A 23,716-nucleotide genomic window follows, 5' to 3' on the forward strand; every position below is an offset into this window, starting at 1 on the left:
ATTTATAATACACTCGCAGTCCTGCGAGGGTTAATTTACTTACACGTGCAAATGTGCACGGAATACTACATGTGCTTATGTGGAAGCACGGGAGGAAAATACACTCGCGATTGTGCGAGGAAACAATTTAAAGTACGCGTGCATATGTGCACGGAAAGTTACTCGTGGTTGTATTAAACACGGAAAGTTACACGTGCATATGTGCACGGAAAGGATAAATACACTCGCGATTATGCGAGGATTAATTTTACACCTGCTTATATTAAGCACGGGAAGTTACACGTGCAAATGTGCACGGAAAGTATAAATACACTCGCAATCCTGCGAGAAGTTTTACTCACACACGTGGCAGCAAGGCAAGCGGAGTCTCCATCCCAGGGAGGGGGGCTCTCGGTGGCAGCATCTCGCTCGTGCTCCAAGAGACCCGCAACAATGGGCGGAGTCTCAACGAGAGTCCCGTTTTTTATAGGCTGATCAGACCTGACTGTAGGCATTCCAGAAGCTTCTCTGCACCCCCACACTGGCTGTGGGGTGCCCCTGAAGCCTCCAAACATCCCCCACACTGGCCGCAGGTGCTCAGCGGCTCCCTGATGCCTCGGCAATCCCTTCTCCTAATGGCCCTGGCCAGGGTGCTCTGGGGCCAAACAAAAGAAGCTGTCAGCCTCAAACAGCAGAGAGAGAGGGAGATGTGCCTACTCCTTCCATACTGAAGGAGGGAGTGGGAGAGAGGGGGGTTTGCATTCTGCCACACTCTGATACTGCAGTCTCTTTATATTAAGTAGTAAAATCCCAACTATGAAATATATACAGTTTAAATCATTCTTGTATGTGAAAGACCATCTTCAGAAATTATTGCTTGCCTTCTCCACAACACTTCAAGTACTACACTAAAATGTGTTCTTTTTTTGTGTTGCAGAACCTGGGAAGAAGGGAAAGTTCTTATTTTTGATGACTCTTTTGAACATGAGGTATGGCAGGATGCTGAAAATTATCGCCTGATATTCATTGTGGATGTGTGGCACCCTGAGTTAACAGCACAACAGAGGCGCACCCTTCCTGCTATTTAAGAGGTTCCTTCTGATGTGTGGAGCAGAGGAGCTTAAACCCCTTTGGAGTACGCCAATAGGATTAATTTATCCAGCATACAAAGAATACTATTATTTTAAAGGTTAGAAAAGATAAAGATGACACTCTACAATCACAGAGGACTTGATTTAAAAAAGGAAAACAAGAAGGAACAGAAAAGGAAAAAAAAAAAGCCATGTTTTGTTTCGTACTGATACAGCACTGATATGTATTGTTTTTATGGCTGCAAGTTTGAAAATACAAATCTTGTTAGCCAAAGAGCAATACGTGTGGATTTTCAAACTGAGGAATGTGCAGATGTTTTTGCTATGCCTATATTATGTGTACAAAAACAGTCACCTGCCTGGCCTTGTTCAGGCACAAGATTTGTGTATCTGCATCCAGGAAATGTTTGCTAGGATTTTATCTGGGAAGCAACAGGTCAGATGTTTATAAACACCTGCACACAACCAACTTTGAAAATCAGTATGCAGCTGTAACGTTAGCTGCTTTAGGCATTGAACGTGTCCCTATGTTATCACCTGTAGATAATGTGAATGGGTTATGTGTGTTTTGTACTTTTTTCTACCTGAGTAACTGTATTTTTCTAGCATAATTATGAACAAGCCTTCTTCAATCAACCACTATTTTTTAAGAAACAATATATATGTAACTGCATGTCTAGCTATCAACAGAAGGAAAACACTATATATGAGCAGATTTCATGTTTTCCAAGTGTGGCCTTCTCTTGCCTTCATGGAAATGCAAACAGAAACTTGTATAATCACCTGCTTAGAGAAGCTTTATTCTTCTAAACCAAAATAGTTCTCTTAGTTAGCAGACAACCTTCAGTTTGATAATGTGATTTTGGAACATGTTGAGCAAATGTGACATCTCTAGGCTCAGATCTTAAACTACTTGACAGTTCTTAGGATTACGTGGTGAACTGCTGGTTTTCCTATCATTACAAAAGCTTATGTTGTGATGTCCATTTTCTACTCAGCAAGAGTCTGGGGCACCTTCTTCCAGGGGCTTCTTCTAGGCTGCCCCTGGTTGGTCATTCAGCAGAAAAAAATATATGAAGTATTTCTTGTCCTTCGGGCAGAAGGACAAGGTCTAACTTGGTTTCCTGCCAGAATGCAGAGCTTCAGATTATTAACTTGTATTAACTTCTGCTGCAAGCATCCTACGGAGTGCTAGAATGATCCCTTAATTGTCCTAATGCTGTTTTCATTGTCTTGAAATATATGACAGAATGCTGAAGAGGTCTTTTCCCAGTACTGTTTACAGTATGCTCTGTATTTGCCATATCGAATTTACATATGTGGTAAAAAGGCCTATTTTCAAGAAAGCAAGCTGGTTGGATATTTAAGCAGTCGGTAAGTCTTTTGGCTCTGTACTGTTTAACAGGAGATGGAGGGTGCAGGACCCTTCACTGTCAACTTCTAAGAACACTAACAGGAAAGACAGACTGGAGGTTGTGCTGGTGGTGATGGGTGTCATAGGATGCTCAGGGCTTGTCAAGAGCTGTGGCATCATCACCGAAGGTTGTGAGGGACAAACACTAAGCAGGGAGACGTGGAGGTTCCTTCGTCTCCACAGCTTTGGCTGTTCCACACTGAACAGTCATTTGTTTAATGCTCAGTGCTTTTGTACTGCAGAGACCACATCATGGTACCCAAGTGTCATGACCAGAATGCCATGTTTGCTGAAGTAAAATACAGATAGGAGTTTTAATTCCCATACACTGAATGCTTTTCAGATCTTGTATTTTGCTAGGTAATTAAATCTTGTAATGCCATGTAACACATGGGGATTGCACCATACTTTAGTGTAACCAGTTTCTGGAGCTGCGCACTTTAATTTCCTTTTTGACTATTAAACTGCTAAACCCTCTCTGATCAGGAGTCAGTTTTAGACAGCTATGAAAATTGGGCTTTAATGTGTTGTCCATATGAAAAACAACACTGGGACTATACACAATATACAAGAAAGTAGCGGTTCTCAGTTAATTATCATGAAAACTGAGAAGATTTATAAGATTCACACTTAAGAAAATGTAAAAATACTTCTGGAGATCTTTAGAAGAATTATGTGCAAAACTGGAAGTAAGGTACTTGTTATTGTGGGGACTCATAGTAAAATAGTTGTTTAGTCCAAAGCTGTATTTTGTATCTCTGGAAAGTGATCGAGCAGTACAAATTATAAGCTATTTTGTAATTCTCTAAAATAAAGACATAGTTTGTAAAGAAGAAATCAAAAATTATTTGAACAAAAATTTGTGGTTTAGGAATATTTTTATTAATGTTGCATTTTAGTTTCTATAGCTCAGAGTAAATACTAAAGGAGTTATAAAAGCTTTGGAGCTTTATTTCTAAAAATCCGTGCCGTCCTTCAGTTTTTTTCATTTTTCCTTTGAAGTCTCATACTTTATCTTTTCTGATTGCGATTGGCAAACAGATAAAATTGGCAAATAGATAAAAGTAATCTACCCAAGATGTGTGTATGCCAGAGTAGCGCTGTTTATTAAATTCTGTAGTGACATATTGCCCATTTAAGGTCTTAAGTGCCTTGACTATGACAAGGTGTGTTATAAACAGCTCCTGCAACAGTGAAGTGAATCTGCTCTGTGCCTCCCTCTCAAGGAGCTGAGTGCATGAATTTTTGCTAGGTACAGTTATTGGATTAGCTATATACATGGGGAGGATATATATAACAATCTAATGAATCTATGCAGTGAATAAGTAATATACTATTTTAGGCATTCCTGTTTGCCAACCGGTACTTCATCTTGAAAAAGCTTTTCAACATTGAAAATGCCAATGGAAGAAGTGAATGGAAATGTTTTTAAATGGAGAACCATTGCAATTTAAGTATTTTTGTCTTTAGATTTATTTACAGAGGGGAATGACAGAGGAGAGCAAACTCCTGTTTGTAAGGGAGTACATACTCATCATGATGTTGGAGGTGGATTCCTCCTGACCTGTAGTTACCTTGCTTGTCTGTATAAATATTCTACACTTAAATACAGGCATCATGCAGTTAAATACAAGACATCGTATGTATTTATTCATGCCACAGCTAAAGAAAATAAATAATTCTAATCCTCTGTGAGATTTAATCCTCAAGGACTATATTTGCACTTCTTGGGCAGAACAAGTCCCACTTGAATGAACAGTGATTGTAACAGGTCATCACAAAGATGCAGTGGAGGTAAGTGTATTAACAGAGAAAATCATAAACCAAAGTATTTCTTCATTAATGCTGCGGTATAATAGCCAGTGTCTGCCTCTTTTTGGTTTTGTTTTTACTTTCTGCTTTAAGCAAGTTCTCTGTGACAAATCCAAATGTCTGTGAGTCATCATGAGTGCAAGGACGGGAAAGGAGCTGTGTCCCATTACCAGGAGTTGACATCCTGGTTTTCTGTAATATGTGGTAATGCCTGGGGAGGGTCAATGCAAGAAATCCCAAAGACAAACAACCTTAGTTGTCTTATTTGTTTAATGTTCCTGTAAGCGTTTGCTTCTTTTTCTGACTCCTTTGTTGCCTTGCTGGGATCATCCACTGCCTTAAAGACTTGTTTTCTGTCATGGAGACCAGGCTTTGTATCAATGAGATGCTGCTCCAGGAGAAGGTTAGCATGAGTGAGGCTGTTCTGTACAAAGACCAGCGATTAAATCCCCAGTGTGTTGATATGATCTGGATAAGATCTGTCAGAATGTCCTTTCTTTCTACCCTGTGCAGCCATAAAATATTGTTGTAGATAAAGGCAGTATTTTGTTACTCTGTTAGGGCTGACCATGTCCGGTTGAACTATATCATCACTTCAGTGTATCACTTCTGAATTCAGCGGATGTTCCAGAGGCACGTTAAAAGCTCTTATGCCCATCATCATCTCATTTTATATATATGGTTTACACTGCTACCTTTGATATGTTGTTGCCAACTGCTTGTTCTAGTAAATTGTCAACATATGGCAGTTTAACTGAAGACTAAAAGTGTGTACAGTGGTTGTAACAGTTTTAGGAAATAAAGTCACTGCACATGCAATTTGATAACGATTTTTGTTTTATTTCGTTAATTCATTTTCCATTTCAATGAAGGGATGGGACTCTCTTTGCAGCTAGAGCAAATACAGAAATAACAAACTGATCTTTGGCATTTCAGTTCTTCTACTCTTCCACATTTCCTTCTAACAGAAGCTTGTACTGAATAATTAATTCTAGGTTTTCCTTTTTCATGTTAAACGTGGCGCGCATCTGCAATCGGCATACGCTTCTGGCTACACCTTTCACTGACTGCAGGAGGGAAGGGGATAAATGGCTCTGCAGAGCTTTAATTTGCTGTTATGACCTAAATGAAACAATCTGGATTGAACCATTAATCACTAGTGAATGTGTCCAGTGGGTCTCCCTAGCACCCCTCTGTCACATGCGCGCACACACACATACACACACACATACCTAACAGGCTCCAGAGATGCCTGTGGAAAAAAATACAGCATTAAAATTGGGTGCATCTGCTGCCCACACAGCTCATTCCACTTAGCTGACAGTTTTATAAGGGCTTCAGAAGTTAAGAATAATTTTTGATAGATACTGAAACAAGTGACCCCCTATAAGCAGCATGGATGAGGCAGTCACTGTCATGTTGAATGGCATTATGCTGGCACTGATTTTTTTTTTTTTCCCCTCTTTTTTTAATGCAAATTCCTTCTGTAAAACTTGAGCACTGGATGCTGCTATTTCTTCCCTCTGAGCCACATGAAACTACTAATTACAGTGCAAAGTTTAAATTTGAGATGCATTTCTTTAAAACACATTTATCCTTCACTACTACAAAATCAAGCATCCTTACCGGAGGCTTCAGGAAAACTTCTACTGACACACCCTGGTTTCTTTAAACAGAGAATGCAGTCCCATCATTTCCAATATTTTAATGTCATAAGTCAAAAAAAAAAAAAAAAAGGAAAGAAATTCTTCGTATATGAACAGATTTCTGGGTCAATAGAAGTCTCTCAGTTTTTGTTCAGGGTTGGCCACACGGACAGATGGCTGGTGACAGTTGTGACTTGGTCAAGAGACATGAAGGACTTGTTTTCAAGCAAAACGCGTGTGTGTGTGTGTGGTGTGCTCTGTAGGTTTCTGGTACGGTGGAAGTCTGTTTATGAGTGTTGAGTGTGTGGGAGCTCAGTCCAGAGCCAGCAGTGGTTGGGTGTTCTCGCTTTCCCCCTGGTCTTCGTGTTTCAGCGTGCCGGGCTCCACCACAGACTGGGACCTGAAAGCAAGAACACACACATGCTAACGGAGACTGCTGCAGAGGCACTCACCTTCCTGGAGTCTTTTTGCCTCATTTCATGATTTTTGCTTTTTTCCATTTTCACCTTTATGTTTTTTTATTTCTTTTCTGTGGAACATGTAAGGAATTTGAGAAGCATTCCTTTGAATACGAACAGGGATGTGACTCATTGCAAATCTCAAAATGCTTTCAAAATATTTAGTACTTAGCTACTACCCATAATGCTGATCGACCTCAGCAACTTAAAGGCCTGATCCTGAAACACCATGAAGTCTGTTGGTGCTTAATGTCTTCCTAGGCAAAGCTGCTTGTGCAACTGCTTCCTGGAAAGCAAAGTCATTTGTACATCTGCTTCCAGGAATGAGTCTCAGCTCATACTTGTTGAAAATGTCAAGAAAGATAAGTAGATAAATCACATTTTACTAATGTAGGAGTTTAAGGGGCAGAAGTTCCGAGAGCTACCCAAGATCAATAAAGAAGCCAAAATTAATATGATGATGAGGCACCTTATTTCTGGTTTGCCCAGTCCTGCAATTTATTTCCATGTCTACATCCTTGAAGGAGAACTTTATACAGGGCTAGTCCATTTTAAATTCATTTCAGTCTTCAAGGTGGGAAGCCTAGTTTATCCTTTGCTGCTAATGGACAAAAAAACTACAACATGTAAAATATTAGTAAACACTAAAGAAAGTGGACCGTCATGACTTCTTGCAGTGACGAAAGGTAAATGGGCTTAAACTAGTCAGAAAATTCAAGACTTTCGTTTTCTGAGGTCTGTGTGCTCCAGTGTTCGATCACTGAGATGTGGAAAGAGGAACTGATGAGTTCATTGTTACAGAGATTTGTTATCCCTCATTTTCCCTGTTTTGAGACAGGAGATTTTTTTAGAGCAAAATCACTTTGTGAACTTTTTCAAAGGTAGAGGTAGAATCAGCCAGCCTGGGCATTTGCCTAGGGCATGGCATCTTTTTAAAAAGCCAGTTTCCTCATGGCCAGTTTTTAGAATTAGGGGCCACTCTCATTCCTTACAGGATGTGTTTGTAATTCCCAGTTGTTCATTATAGCAACCTCAGTTTAAGCCTTAGCTGCTTCATGAGATCAGATATCACTTCTCTTTCGATAAGAATCGTTAATAAATTGCATCCTTTGGAACTGGAGCAGTTGGTCAGGACAGAATACCATGACTGTGAATAACTTGTATGATTATTTTTGTATTCTTATGCCTGGAGCTTTCATTAAAGCATAAATTTTTTTTTCATTAAAAAAAAACCTCCAAAGAGGTATAACAAAAACTGGATGCTCAATGGGAAGATTTTTATGCCAAAATTTTCGAATAAAATATGTTTGCCCAAATGTTTTCGCTGTGTGTTTTTTACAGTAATGTGACACATGTAATGTTTATGACTGCAGTTTAATATAGAAAAGCAGCTGATTCAGGAGATTATGCAAAATGGCAATTTACATAATTCCAGTACATGGCAGCAAAAGCTAATCATGTGGCTTTGAAACTGGTATGAAATGGATTCAAATGATAACAGCAAGAGTTTTCATTTTATTTTATTAACTACCAGATTAAATTATTATTAGATAATATCCAGCTAATACTTGTCACCAATGTTTTGTTTTCTGTCTGACCCACTGGCCTAAAATGAATACAAAAAGTTAAAAATCCATTGCAGCATTTACCAGCCTACAGCTGAAAGTTTCTGCTCTAAGTCAAATGTGAAAAATGTCACGATTTTTCCTTTTGTCTCTTTTGGGATCACTGCTGATTATCTCTGCCCTCGTCTCACTACAGAAAAAAAAATGTATTGCATTTGTAACAGCAAGATACCAATTCCTCTCCCATATTAGTACGCAGATGCACACGGGCTTGGGAGCAACTTAATCCCAGCCTCTGTATGCAGGTCCCACGCTGCTCCTCTTCACGCAGAGCCAGAATAGCTGGAGCATCAAGTAAATGCATTGCAGCCCACCCCACCACTGAATACAAGATGCCAAATGATTCAAATGCTTTTCGCAGCCCTTCTGAATAACATGAAGTGGGATCCAATGGAGATTTTAGTATCTGCCAAGCTCTACAGCAACAGTAATCTCTCTTCTCCTTTTTGTCTAGAAGCTGCTGAGCCCCTATTGTAAAATAAGCAGTTCAGACATCTATCTGAAGGGCACAGTAATGATATGAATGATCATCATCACCATTTTCTAAGACACCACATTAAAGAACTTGCTGGCGTGTTTGGATTTCCATTTTCCAAAGGCATCAGCTTTTCATTTGCTGAAAAATGTTTCCAGTTGTGTTTTTAACCTAAATTTTATGTCGAAAAAAAGAAAATTACTCGGTATACCAACAGGATTTTAATGTACTTTTTTTCATGTTCTTCATTTATGGTATATATTAAGAATGTAAATGCTTGGAAAAGCATTTTGGCGATACATAGCAATGCAGCTCACAAACTAATGTAATAACTCAGCGTAAGAGGTATGTTTTGCTGGTCTAGAACATCCTAGAATATGTATTCTATAGCTCTATTTTATTTAATGATAGAGAAAAGATTATTTGCAGTAGACCACCATTGCAGAAAGCATTTTCAGCTGACCACTAACTATATTTTGTGGCTGTAGCAATTAATATAAGACAAATGCTATTTGAAAAAATGCACCCTGTATGTTGGTTTCATCTTGGTTTTGTGTATCTAACACAATGTATTCAGGAAAGCAGTCATATTCTAGGTATGTGCAAGTTTGCACAATAATTAGGGAGTTTTGTATGCTGACTCTAGAGTTGAACCTAGGGCTAAGACTAATTTCTGTTTTAAAAAAGTACTGATAGCTGTTTTAACTGCATTAACATTTTATTCAGAGGACTTTAAAATCACATTGCAAAATCTTAAGTAGAATCTGATCATGGTTCTTGAAAGAAGTTTGGGTATCTAACTTCACCTCAGTCTCTTGTTTAAAAATAAATTACAGTCAGGCACGAAAATACCTTTGCCCTGACCAGTCCTTGTCATCTGAAACCATCTTTGCTTTTAAAACAGTAACACATCCTCTTGCACAATGGTTTAAGCCATTTTGATATAAAACGGTAAATGAACAGTACAGAACTTCCCTTGTTTGGCAAGCTTGGTTTAAGCTTTGGTCCTGTAAATGTGGTGGCTGCTGTTCTGTCAGTACCCTATGGCAAGCAGAGCTTCATTGCACCAGACAAAAGCCTTTTTATGTTACTGCCTTTCCATATCAATGTGTACAAATACCCGATGAGGTGAAATAGAGAACATGAAGCCAGTCTTTTCAGTGATACCCAGTGACAGGAGAGGCAACAGGCACAAACTGAAATACAGGAACTTCCATTTTAACATAGAAACAAATGCTTTTACTATGGGAGTGTACGAACACTGGAACAAGTTGCCCAGAGAGGTTGTAGAGTCTTCATCCTTAGAGATACTCAAAATCCAGCTGGACACAGTCCTGAGCAACCTGCTCTAGCTGACCCTACTCTGAGCAGGAGGTTGGGTAGATCTCCAGAGGTCCCTTCCTCAACCTTTTTGTGACTCTGTGCTCATAGAAAGAACAGCTTCTCTGAAACATCCCAATTCATGTTTATCTATCCTGACAGGGCAATGATTTTCTTTCCCAGCTCATTATGCCTTTGGGATGTCAACTTTGACAGTACAGATGATATTCAGCTGCTAAATGTAGATACCTACTGCCATTTACGGTACCTTAAGGTACCCAAGACAACCTTCCATGGCTGACTGTTATGACCCAGTATTTAGAGAAGGTATAGAGGACTCATGTCCTTCTGAAGTAACACATGGAGGCCAAGAGGACACCACAGAACCTGAAATCACACAAAATGCCAAGACTTAAGCAGCAGAACATCACCTGTTGTTTCTGCAGGATGAATGCAACTACTTTTTAATGTTCAAGACATGTCCAAGTTGTTTTGACCTGAGCCAGGTCTGAACTAATCATCTAAGCAGGAAATAGTAATTGCATTGGCCTTCTCCTCATATCACTACATTTTAGTCACTTCTGTTGTGTTTTGTGTCACCACCAGACGTCTATGATCACTCTGTGCTGTAAATGGTGTTCTCAGGGTGCAATTCATGTGACCTGTTCTAAACATTTGTTCATATAATATGATTCATGGGTTACCTGCATTTGGGTCCCTGTTTTGAAGAGTTCTTACATATTCACACCAGAGGCAACAGGTTCCATGATTTCTGAGGCAATGTTTCTTCTGTATCACAGCCACAACTGCCTCGCACTATGTCACTTTCAATACTCACCTGAAATGTGGCTCATGTCCTCTGTGTGCTGAAACTCTGGAATTATATATTAGTATATTTGAATTCAAAACCTTCTGACTTTCCTCTGTTCTCACCTAACAATTCTTGATAACCTATTTGGAAGACTCTTGGGTATGGGGGGTCTGCTTAAGTTAAATTTTAACACAAGTAACTATGAGTTTGTATCTCACAGATAAGGTCACTGTGTAAGGCCCTGAGCTGGCAGACCCTATGCCTGTCTCTCTTTAAAATGATACATAAATGCAGAAGACTTAGCTCCTGTAAAAGTGCAACATGATCATCATGGGCTGTAAGCTACATCTGAAGTAATTAACAGACAAAGTCAATGCCCATAGACTTTCCTAGCCTAATTTCCCAGGCTAGGTAGCCTTGCTTAGGAGAGCAAAATGAAAATGGAAAGATAAATGAATTCTCAGTCTCACTTCTGAAATGAAGGTACTGTTTGAGTGTGCTCCATTTAAAGCGTCAATCAAAGCCCCCATAATTGTTTTACTGTTCTGCAGGAATACTTGGAAGTCTGGAAAATCAACATTATCCAGCTGTTTCTCCAGCAAGTCAGCCATATATTTCAAGTGACAGCACTGCTTAGATATGTAGACCAATATGAGAGCATAAGGCTTTATGTGTGTGTGGTCATTTTAATGTAACTATCTCAAATTCAGCCAGATCATGTAAGAAGACTGCATGCAGGCCTTCTAGCTACAGTGTTTTCAGAAGGCCCTTGTCAGAGCACAGCTGGAGTGAATCAGCCCACAGGAATCAATGACTGTTTGGAATCAGTTTTGTTTCCCATAAAATATAAAATACCAAAAATATCAAAATATAAATACTGAAATCCTGCACAGTAACTGCCAGTGTATCATGGCATGCTTACCTTAAAAGACATCTTCCAGTTCTCTGATCCCTCATTTTATGCTTTTCATCACAGCAATGCTAATGAGTTGCAGCTCACAGGAGCGTATTACGTTTGTGCTGGGCTTCATTTGCGGGTTTTTGTGGAGGAAGGAGGAGGGTGGCATGTTTTTTTCCCCAAGTGCAGGGGGCTTCAGGCTCTCAGTGTGACATACTACAACCGATCAATCAGATCACATCGTGTGACTCTATTCATCTACCTCTCACCTCCCATCTGCTCATTTCCCTCTAATTCCTTTCCTCTTTCACCAGTGCTTCAGGGCTGTTCATCTTGCAATTATCCACTCCCTTTACAGAACATAATAAGCAGAGAAAACTTTTTTTTTTTAATCACATCTGTGACTTTTTGTATTGACAAGGTCTGAGGGGCAATTTCTCTCTCCACCTTACTTTTTCCCCATCAGACTGCAGAGGAGGGTGAAGCACCCTAGAGCATGCTCTGCAACACACCTCAAGAGTAGGTCTTCATCAGGTGGGAAAACAAAGGCTTTTTTCCTCGGTATTACAGAAAAAATGCAGATGTGCAGGTATGAAGTAACTGTGGTAAAAGGTACTCTTTTAGTATTTAAAGCACTTGAAAATTAAATGCATGGGCAAGGCACCTTGAGAGAATGTGTGCTCCTGCTGGTGATACAGGCAGATGCAGGCAAGCTCTGCACAGGCAGCAGGACACAACTCCAGTGCAGACGCCATGAAGGGCTCTGCCCAGTCTCACAGCCCTGCTGAAATCTCTTGTTTGTGCAACTCTGCAGCTCCTACACTCGCACTGACTTGCTGCCCTGTGTTAATACAGCGCAGCATTGTGCTGCAGAGACCTTCCCAGAGGGGCAGCTTTGATACATGAACTGTGCTTTTCCAAGAGGTGAAGCAGCATCTGTGCCTTGGGGAACAGCTGAGCTGGTTGAGTGACCCACCAACATAGTGAGACAAGGCAAAGCACTATGAAAACTCTGGCTGAAGTTTACTGCCAGCCCAGTGCTTAGCCCACAGGACAATAGTGACAAGCTGCTACGCTTCCTAAAAAGGAGCTGGCCTTGTGGCCACCATGGCAGCAGTGACCATCTTTCCCCCTGATGGTTGGCACATCCTAGGGAGAAGCCTCTTAGTAGTGCCTTGGCACATCAAAGCTGAGGACAATCATGGCCGGGATCTGTGCTTAACCACATCAGTGAAGAAGTCTCTGTGAGTGAATCTACACTGCTGAGGAGGTGACTGCTGCAGAATGAACCCCAGCATGCAGCCCCTCATCCTCCCTGTGCCCGCCAGCTCTCTCCAGACTCCTCCTTCCCCAACAGTTGCTTCTTCTCACTGCAAATCCTGGGCACAGCTCACTGCAGGGTCTGCAGCAAAAAGCAGCAGAGATGACACTGTGCCACATTCAGATGTAACCATGGCCGGGCCAGCTGTGTACCCTGTCCTGTCCAATCGTTTAGCCCATGTCACACCCAGGGGCTGCAGCACCCTTTGGCACTTGCTGTAAAAACAGGTCTCTGGTGGGCTATGACACAGCTCTCAGCTTACTGCAGACACTCTGAACTGTGAAAATGTACAGAAATCCTTAAGTATTTGGCATAGCACATACAGTCTTCTGCCTTAAGGCCACTGAGACCCAGAGGAGAGTGAAAGCCAGGCACTATGCAGGGCAGATGCGGCCAGACTCCTCTGGCAGAGGCTGTACCTGAGCAATAAAGACAGGAGTCAGTCTGTGCCACCAAACTTGGAATTAAGGTGCACACCCTGGTCTTTTTTGATCAGTTGGGATTTCCCTGGTATCTGCTGCTCCTAAGTGCTCAGAGCTTCTATGTCAAGATCTTGCCTCAGTCGTGTCCCAAGTCCAGAGTAGGGGAAAGGCATGGGTGGGAGCTTGTCCTCTCTGTTTTCTTTCACTGCTATAGACTGACACCTCCACCTATTTTTTCTTGTTTCTTTTTTTTTTTCCACATATAAGGTACAGGAGTATTGGCTTCAGACAAGAATTTCTGAAAGACCCTTACTCGCGGGGGTGCAATATATCACCTATGAAAAGGTAAAGCCTAGTCATGGAGTCAAATAAAAACAACACTGCAGCAGCAGTCAACACCAGTTTACAGGAGATTTGGCAAAAGCTGCTAAAAATTGTGCAGAATATGATATCCAAACAAAAGACATCCAGGCCAAGTAATGAAGAAAGGTTTCTTCCCCCACTTTATGAATATTACACACACACACACACATGCATTTCTCATTACCATTCATGTTTTTCCTGCTCATCCCCATTTCCTTGCCCACCAAGTGCTCTTTCTAGTCAAACATCTTCCAGTCCCTTTGCTCAGACACTCCAGTCCTTTACACCCGCGCCATCTTTCAGTCTGTCTTTTTTGCTCCCATTCCAGTGACTCCAGTTCCCAACATCTCAACCAGATTTTCTACTGAATCACAGTCTCTTCACTTCTATGTGGCAGTAACAGGGAAGATGGAGCCCCAAAAGAAAAGAGTAACAGTCTTTTTACTCCCCCATCCTACATCAGAAGTTTCCTGTCCTTAACAAGAACAGCACTGCAGCATGAAAGCACCCCTGCAGATATACTACTTAGGATGGAAAGTCAAGCACTGGCTCAGCGGGAAAAGCCAAAATGTAGGTTGTGGGAGCAGCAGTCACTCGGTGGGGTGCGTGGGGGCATTGCAACCCAGCGTTGCACCAGGAGCACGCACTCTTCTTTCCTGGAGGGCTCTTTCTTTCCTCAGTGCTCAGGGTAGACGATGCTGAGCTACTAAGTGGCTATTTATTTTGCTTTCTTCTAGCGCTTCAGTGTGTGGCTCTGTGACACATTTGCTGCATATTATTCCAAGCCTGCTCTGAAGATAGCCTTTGTTAATTCCCTCCTGAGCTTTTCTGTGGAGTTCATCAAGGCAGTACTTGTGTGCCTCCTAAATGCTAATTCATTTACTGCCGTATTACAACTGTCAGGATTTTTTTAAATTTCCATTTTGCATGTGGAGAGATGAAGTGCAGTGAGATTAGGGTCCAAGTGTTCCTCTAATATGGGGTGCCCACTTCCCAGCACTGAGGGTCCGATTTGGCAGAGGTCTCAACATTACGTGGCAGCTTGTGTGTTCAAAGCACATGTCCCCTTGATTTCTGTTGCAGGTGAGCGCTGAGTATTTCTGGAAATCAGACCCCAGAGTCTACAGCTTGGCAGGCTGAAAATAAACAATGTGCAATCTCACCATCTGTGTGAATTTGGTTTAACCCAGAGCAGGAGCTTCAGGAGAGAGAGAGGGATTCACTTCTCCAGGGCTGCACCCAACAGGCTTAACCAAAGGATCATTCCTGATCTCCATCAGTCCTCCCCCAACCATTGGCATTTGTTTGCCCACACAGTGTGCTTCCTAGCACAGCTGCTTCCAGTCCCGTATGCCTGCCACATCTTTCAATCCGCTCTGGGGCTCCCATCCCAGTGACCCCAGTTCCTAGTATCCCATCTGGGTTCACTGCTGGATCTCCATCTCTCCAACTCTCCTGCCAAGGAGAGCAGCCCTGAGAGCATGGGGTGTCAGTCTGACAAATCACAGCTTCATGTCTTGCCACAGCCTGGCCTAGCACAGCAAAAGTTGCCGCGATCACAAGTAAAAGCTGTAATTACAAAAAGCTCTCTGCACCCCGTGGCCTAGACAGGAGATGCACATTGTGGGCGTTGAACCATCAACCCAAGCTGAGCAAGTTTATTTATTCTGGAAGGTCAAGCTAAAGCATGAGGCAAACCTCGGGGTCATTAAATGCTAAAATCAAATACGTTTCTTCAGAGCATGTGTGAATTGCCTTTTCAAAGGCTTGTAACTCAGCCAGATGTAGGTGGATTTTTCACAGGGCAGCAAAAAACATAAGCAGTGTAAAACCATTTGTTTTATAAAGTGTCATGTCTCTAATCTAAACTACTAAACTTTGGGCAAATTTATAGCCAGCTGAAGACATAATTTACAGTGCAATATTTCAGGCAGCCTGAACAGCATGGGTTCTGCCATTCCCACTGACAGCCTGTGTTTTCATACCCGTGCACTAGTGAGTGCTGTAGACAGATGAAAGCCTCACTGTTGATACCCTCCGGGAATAAATGATTTCCTGCCCTGCCCCAGGGGACTCCAAGCACCAAGCTACTGTCCCTCCCGTACTTGGTCAGCTGTGGCTTTGCAACTCTTACCTCCTCTTCAGCTTCTCTCACTCCCGGCCCTGAGGATATTCTGCACCATCTCCCCTGCAGCCTCCATGGGACCTGCTGACATGCCAGATCCACCGGCTCCTTTCCATTTATCGCTGATGTATTAGCAGAATTCCGGTCAAAAACTATAAAGCTGTTCAACAGCTAATAATCTATGTTACAAGATACTTCATACAATACATGATATGCATGTCCTTAGGACATGTGCTTTGCTATCAAGATGTATCTCATTCATAATTTTCATATGGGGGAAGCATTTCCACGGGAATATTCATAAATTCTCCATTGTTTGAAATAATTCATGATAAAATAGTGAATATAAGCCTTGCAACAAGATCTCACATAATATAGAGCTATTTTTACTGAAAGCTCATTAGTATCTCCCTTCTGCCTCAGCCCATGTGGAAATGCAGCCCAGCTACAAGCAGAGCAACCCAGGTGCCATCCATGGGCAGTGAGAAGTTTTCACACATTTTCATACTGATTTTTATTTGCTGGTATTTTACTACTTCTGCAGTAAATTGGTGCTGACTGTGGGCAGGCATAAAACATGACCCGTAAAAGCAGAAACATATGGTGAAGGAACACTAAGGTCACACCAAGGATAACAACTAGAAAGGTCTGCCTTGCACAGCCCAGCTGGGCATATGGAGGAACCAGTCCGAATAAATAAAAACCTTACACAAGTCGCCCCCATGAATGGTCCCTTTTGGATCTAAAACTATTCCAGTCAGCGTTTTTGTATACCAGTTGTGATACCCTTCCTTCTGGGATCCTGTTTCCAAGAACAAACTGTTACCTTCAGCAACAAGTTCATTTGAAGATCAGTCCTTTCGAAAGCATACACTTCAGGAGGCAATAACAGCAAACCCTTATCTGTACTTTAAAATCCTTTCACTCTAATCCTTTCACTCTAAAAATCCACATGCTCTGACTCAACAACATGGGGCAACACATTCCAACAGGTTTTTACCTCGCATTTTCAAAATGCTTGATATGGGAGCTTTTGATGAATCACTAGGCATCTTTAGGTGCTCAAAGCCTTTAAGATGAGAGGAAACAGCCCCAAGTTGCACCAGGGGAGGTTCAGATTGGATATTAGGAAAAAATCCTTCACAGAAAGGGTTGTCAGGCATTGGAACAGGCTGCCCAGGGAAGTGGTGGAGTCATCATCCCTGGAGGTGTTTAAAAGATGTGTAAATGTGGCACTTTGGGCTATGGTTTAGAAGTGGACTTGGCAGTCTTAGGTTAACAGTTAGACTTGATCATCTTAAAGGTCTTTTCCAGCCTAAATGATTCTATGATTCTGTAAGTTTCTACTCCACAGCAGAAAAAGGAAATGTTCTCTTGATGCATAAATCGTAGATTTTCACAATTAGCATGCTTGGCTCTTCTTTCAAAGTTTTACCCTAACTGTGAATTTTCTGAGTCTCTAATGAGCTTGACTTGGTGATAGTAATGCTCTTGCAGTACATGTTATCCTAAGAAGAATTTTTAACCCCAAATTTGATTAAAGTTATCCTTAAATAAACTTTAATTAAATGAATTTGATTAAACATCACAGGTTGTTTGGGCAGATTATAAACGTAGCTATTAGGTAAAATTTTCTTTCTCTGCAGGGCAATTTTAAATTACACTAGGTTTTCAGACCTGTTTGCACTGGCAGCAGGTTAAAAGTGAGGGCTCTTTTGATGCCTGGGAGGGCAGAGGAGGAACATCCAGCTCCCAGACTGTGCTTGGTGACTGCACAGGGAACAAGCAAGGGCAGAGAACAGTCTCTGTCACTTGGACTGAAGATCAAGTTCAGACATCAAGAAGTGACCCAGATGCACCTGCAGAAGGGCAGATCTTGTAAAGAAAAGCAAGTCTCAGGGAGGCAATGTGCTACTGCAGGTTACTTGCTGTTGCTGGACTTGAGCATAAAAGCAGCGTGACACCATGCAAAGAGGAAACTCTTCAAAGAACTGAGCTCTTTCACATCTTCCCCAGTCACTGAATTCATCTCCCCAGCTGGCGATGCTCACTCACTGCAGTTAGGTACCCAGATAGATGCAGGTATGCTTCTCTCACTGTGACTGGCCAGAAGGCTATGGGCTATTGGCACAGTGATATGTTGAGAGCAGTCTCTGGCTCTTTAACTGCTTGGCTTAACCCTCCACCATAACTATTCATTACACTGCACACCCAGATAAAACTGCCAGCTGTTCCCAGAAACAACAGCTCACCAACCGAAGCTTAGCATGACTGCCTCAGGCAAATGTTTTGCTTTTGTGCTGGCTCCCTGTTGACTATGGCAACCCAAGGCCTCTTTCTGACCATCAGGGCTCACAGAAGGTTTGGCCACAAATGAAAGGGAGGTGATTTTCTTCCCTGTGCTCCAAATTTTCACACCATTTACATTACTCTCAAATCCCACAACTTGTAAGTGGTAGGCTCCCTGCATGGATGTAGAGGGTTCAGAAGAGATGCCCCAAGACAGGGGAAGTGTCTCTTGCCATTGCTGCTCCCGTGATTATCAAACAGTTGCAGCCAAGCTCTCATATTTAACTGAATTTGCCATTACTATATTCATGCTGGTTTGCATGTTTATTACCTTTCCCATTTCAAACATCACTGAGCTGAATCTTAATAAATAGATATATTCTGAATGGATTTTTGTTATTGTTGCCTTCCCCTCCCACCCTCCCCCGGCCATTAAGACTCATTATGTGGAGTCATCAGCTGTTTTGCTGTGTTTCCCATCTGTTCATACAGCACTTGAGTTCTGGGATTTTTCCCAGGGTGTGAGATAGTACTGCAGATGGGAGTGCAATTTCCACTGTTTTGATTTTGACCCAGTGGGGCTTCATGTGGCCTCCGGTAGAAAACAGACGATTGCAATGGTTTTGATTAAAGATTCTCCATATTATAGAAACTAGTAAAATCTCAAGATTTTCAAGATCCTGTTGCTAACTAGAGTCAGTGGCAGGTTTTTTTAAGAGGATTTTCAGTTCTTTCCCTGTCTACAATGCCTCCATTCTCTTAAGTAAACAAGGACTCTTTCTTGAGAACAAATCTTGTGCGATTTCAAGTCACAGGGAAAAACTACCCCTGCTTGTGGCTGGGAAGAAGATGAAGTTCTCGTTCCATTGCTGTTAAGGAGAGCAGAAACTGGAACCTAATTAGACTTTGATGAGCAAGTCTAGTCTCCTGAGACCACTGGTAGACACCTCATTTCAGACCTTTCACTTATGTATCTGTTAGGTTGTCATATTGACAAGAGGTTTCAGTAACTCACTTCTCTGATGGCTTGCAAACCTCTAATTTGTAGCCATGGTACACTTTGGTCAGCTTATACCCATTTGATCTGTGTTGTCCTTTTTCTCAAATACTTATTCTCTCTCCACAGTGTTTATTCCTCCTGCATTTGTAGAGAACGATCACATCCATTTCAACCTTTGCTCTGCAAGGTTGAACAAACCACTCTCTTCTATAGCTTCTTCCTGGAAAAATACACTCTCTGCTCTCCTCACCTTCCTCACAACTCTCAGGTGACCTTGTTTCAATTCATATTCATCTGTCCTGGTGACAGGAGCCAAAGCACTGCTGTCACTCCTCAAGCCAACATATGGGCACGTACCTGCTCTAGTTTTGCATCCTTGCACTGCTGCTTTGTGCTGCTTTTTCTCTTGGTCTGCATTTTGAGACTTATTTTAATTTTCAGGTGTCAACTTCAGTTACATTTCAGTCTCATCATGAAAATTCCCTCCTTCTTCTGCTCTGCATCCATTTTCTGACATAGATTAAGTGGCTACAAAAGTATTTTGGTCTGTTATTTTCTGATTCAATCTCTTAGTGTTTTTCCTTCGTATCTGTAATTCCTATCTCGATTTCTCAGCATCTCTGCTACTAAAATTGCTATTTGGAGTAGCTTATGGTCAGGGTGAGCTTCTCTCTAGGTGCAGGATGGCAGCCTCTGAGACAGACCTCTCTTCCCAGCTTTGCCAGATCAGCAATTTTCTGACTCAGAATTACTATTATTTGTACTACATTTCACAGTTTTCGGCTCTTCACTGTGCTCGCAGTGCAAGACTTCAGGCTATTTTAGCAGCACTGAGCTTCCAGATTAAGAAAGCTTTAACACAGCACTGGCCCAGTGGCAGCTGTAATGAGGGCTAGCTTGTGCAGCTTTACAAGTGGCCACAGAGCCAGGAGGGTCAACCTGCAACCTTGCACCTTGTCATGAAGCAGGACAGTGCTCTGGGGGCAAACAAGCTCGGGATAAATCCACCTCTCATAAACATTCCCCTCCCCTACAGCTAATTACTGAGCAGGTAAATCTGCAGCAATATCTGGGAAGTCAGAGAGGATAAGACCCGTAATTGCTCAGCAAGGCTTTTCATCCTGAAATTACAGAAAACCGAGAAGGTTCAGTCTTCATATAGAATCATAGAATCACAGGATATCTCAAGTTGGAAGTGACCCATAAGGATAATTGAGTCCAACATGACTCCTCAACAATGCTGCTCCTCACATGACTCCCTAAAACTAAACCATATGACTAACAGCATTGTCCAGATGCTCTTTGAACTTTGACAGACTTGGTGCCATGACCGCTTCCCTGGGGAGCCTGTTCCAGTGATCAGCCACCTTTTCCTAATGTCCAACCTGAACTTCCCCTGAAGCAGTTTCATTCCAGTTCCTCATGTCCTGTTGCTGGTCGCCAGAGAGAGGAGATCAGCAAATCCGCCTCCACTGTCCCCCTTGAAGAAGTTGTAAACTGTGATGACATAGCCCCTCATCCTTCTCTTCTCCAAGCTGAACAGACCAAGTGACCTTAGCTGCTCTTTGGAAGTTTTACCATGGAGACCCTTCACCATCTTGTTCACTCTCTAGTAGTCTGATGTCTTTCTTGTATTGAGGCACCCAAAACTGCACACAGTACTTGAGGCAGGGCCACACGAGTGCAATATGTACTTACTCCTCTTGGAGGAACATATGTGCTAAAGGAAGGGTCAGCAACATTTTTAGTAAACTCAACATTTGTAAGCATGGAAATGCTTACAAAATTACCACGTCTACTCAAGAATTTAAAGATTTTTGTGCTACAAGTGGAGGAGGGGAGGAGACATTTTTAATGAAACTGCAAAATTGCTTAATAAGGGAAAAAGGGAAAGGGAAGTTGTGAGGTAATCGTGATGACTAATGTTAGGAGATCACCTATGGCTAGGGTAAACCTCACTGGAGTATCCAGGAGTTTCAGCCATGGCCTGGGACCCTTGTTGTGTTGGAGATGTATGAACCTAAAGAGGGGACGAGGGGGGATATATGAAGACAGGTAATGCTGGTAGAAATCTGTAGGCTCTTTAATAGGCCTTAGATATAAATCTGGTCTAATAAATCTAATAAAGCACAAAATTATGCTTCTAAGCATAGGATTTTACCTCAAGTTAGGCCAAAATGCATTTCAGGCAAAAAAAAAGAATAAAAAAAAAAATACTCATAGGAGAAAATCTGTCAAAGCAGTGAACTTTTCACCTCTAAAAGCTTGTAATGACCACAGGGTACAAGTTCAGATGGTTCACTTAACTGCCAAGTAACGAAATTAGGCTAAAAGTTAGATCTAGTCTGCCCTGAGGCAGCATGACAAATTAGATTCATCCACTCACCATATTTGTATTAATGCACTTTTGTATTAGTGAACAGATTATAAAAGAAGCCTTTGCCTCAAGGCAGGGTTTTCTGGCACTGAACTCATTTACAAGCTGAGGTTCTCCCTTGAGGACACAGACCCTCCCTTCTTTGCAACTGAGAATCTGATCCTCAGCAAAGATTTACCTGTAAGCAGGTCTTAACACTTCAGAGCTTTAAAAACTACAGATTTCTTTCTATAAAGCTACATAAATTGTACACTCTTAGTATAGAAATTTTAATAATTATGGAATATTTACTTAACATCTTTCTGAAACAGTGTGTTTCACTGTTAATATTAAAAAAAAAAAAAGAAAAGAAAAAAGAGAAAAACTTGTTTTAAAACCAGCTCTCTGGGACAAGATCCATAAACTCATCCTAGGTCTCACCCTTGACTGGCAGTCAGTAGTGAGAACTGCCAACTATGCAGATGGCCACCTCTTTTCATGCCATGGCTGCAAACCTGCAAAGGGTTGTAGCCTTGCAGTCCTGTGGCCGTGTAAGTCATGGCACTCATAGGACTTAACAGCATCGGTAGGTGTTTCCAGCACAAGGCTTGGCTTTGCAGCTGCGGCAGAGCGTCATCCCTCTGACCTGAGAGGGAGCCGTGAATCAAGAATGCATTTCTTTTTCTTCTGAAGATGAAAGACTTTTAAAATTAATTGCATGACATTATGGCTTGTCTGTATTGTCAGCTTTGATTTTGCTGTGACAAAATGATGGCCGCTCCCTGTCACACAGAGTGATGCCGTGTCTGTGAGCACCACACTCGTCAAGTGGCATCAGCGAGTTAAAGCATCACTGCAATCTGCATGGAAGGCAGTTCTGAGGAGTGCGGCACGGAGGGTGAGGCAAGCACAGATGTTACACTCTTGCAGGGGATCTGACCTGGACATTGCTCACTGCAGCCGGTGTTGGCTCCGCCATACCACCTACAAACCCATGCCAGGTGTCTGACTCTCCTCACCACATCCCCGCAATCAGTGCAAATTACTGAGGGTGATACCCTTGAGAAGTGTAATTTGAAGCATTCAGAGCTGAATGCACAACCACTACATCTAAAATCAAAGGTGTTAAAGGAGCAGCTCTGCTGCCTAAGCAGGGCTGGATGGAGAAAGCGGGAGCAGTAGCAGCCGGAGTAGACTAGCCCATTTTCCCTTTAGAGGGCAGTGGTGTTCATCGTACAAAAGCTGCCTTTCCGAGGAGGTAAAAGCCTTCACGTTAACAGCTGGGGTCAGCAGCAGTGAAGCAGCAGCAAGTAGCAGGGACTCGCACTGAAGTGGTGCTGCTGGCCGCAGTGTGCTGTACAGAACAGCGTCTCACTCTGATATACTTTCTGTAATGTTCTGTGCAGGGGCTCATTAATTTCCCCTTGTTTTCTTTCACAGTAATCAGAGGAGTAATTACGGTTCCACAGAGAGTTTTCCTTTCTGCTGCTATACCAAGAGCACAGTCCAGGATGAAGCACTTCTTCCTATCAATGTTTGCCAAATTACAGCCTCTCTCCGAGCCAGATGAGCCAGCCCTTCTTGCTAGTTTTATGCCAAAGCAGTTTGAAAAGACAAATAAGACATGATTTCAAAGGCAGCACTAACCTTTTCATGGGTTTGGGTGAAGCCTCCCGCTCCAGGTTGGAGGATGCGTGCTTTACATGCATGGCGTTGTAGGAGGTATGGGTGTACTCATTTTCGTCACTGTAGTCGGGACCAAGTAACGTTCGAGCCCACGTCCCCATGTCATATGGAGGAAGAGTCCCCCCAAATTCAGAGGGCAGGCATTCAGGGTGTATTAGCTGGTGAAGGCTGTTCAGGTTGTTACCATGAAGAAAGATCTTTAACAGATTAAAAAGAAAGTTCAAAGTCATCATTGATTCCTTACTTCATTAAGTACAATAATAACAACACTAATGAGGTGTGGACTGTCATTAGTTGACACTGCAGTTTCAGGTGGGAATTTCTGAAGTGCTCAGGGCTGGTGCAGGTGGGCAGGAGGGGGATTAGCTTTGGGATGTGCAGCTGAAGAATTAGGCTGGCACCATAAACACTTCTGAAAATCCTGATTTAGTTAGTCTTGGCACATGATACTTTCACCTTCTTAAGTACTAAATCAGGGAAAGTGCAAGTCAGGAATAATGACTGATTATTACTACTGTAAGAGGATAGAGACTTGTATAAAGAGCAGTGAGAAGAAAAGGGAGATTGTGGAGCTTACTGAAACATGTGAAGAGTGGGTCCTCAGTGTCTGAGAGGGCAACCCAGC

General features: G+C 42.1%; 2 protein-coding genes across 6 annotated transcripts in view; one reads left to right on the plus strand and one right to left on the minus strand.

Moving 5' to 3' along the window:
- ASPH (aspartate beta-hydroxylase) overlaps positions 1–5,123 on the plus strand; it is a 110,473-nt gene extending 105,350 nt beyond the window's left edge. For all 5 annotated transcript variants that reach the window (XM_065831451.2, XM_065831450.2, XM_065831452.2 and 2 more), the window contains one exon: positions 917–5,123. In XM_065831451.2, the coding sequence (XP_065687523.1) occupies positions 917–1,067 (151 nt within the window). In that variant the 3' untranslated portion in view covers positions 1,068–5,123. The remainder of the gene's footprint in view (positions 1–916) is intronic.
- The window catches only part of CLVS1 (clavesin 1), a 105,540-nt gene continuing 86,939 nt past the window's right edge, over positions 5,116–23,716 (minus strand). The window contains exons 5-6 of the mRNA XM_065832057.2: positions 23,053–23,288; positions 5,116–6,342 (exon numbers count right to left, since the gene is read on the minus strand). Of these exons, the coding sequence (XP_065688129.1) occupies positions 6,255–6,342; positions 23,053–23,288 (324 nt within the window). The 3' untranslated portion in view covers positions 5,116–6,254. The remainder of the gene's footprint in view (positions 6,343–23,052; positions 23,289–23,716) is intronic.

Source organism: Patagioenas fasciata, chromosome 2, assembly GCF_037038585.1.
Source record: "Patagioenas fasciata isolate bPatFas1 chromosome 2, bPatFas1.hap1, whole genome shotgun sequence".
Lineage (NCBI taxonomy): Eukaryota > Metazoa > Chordata > Aves > Columbiformes > Columbidae > Patagioenas > Patagioenas fasciata.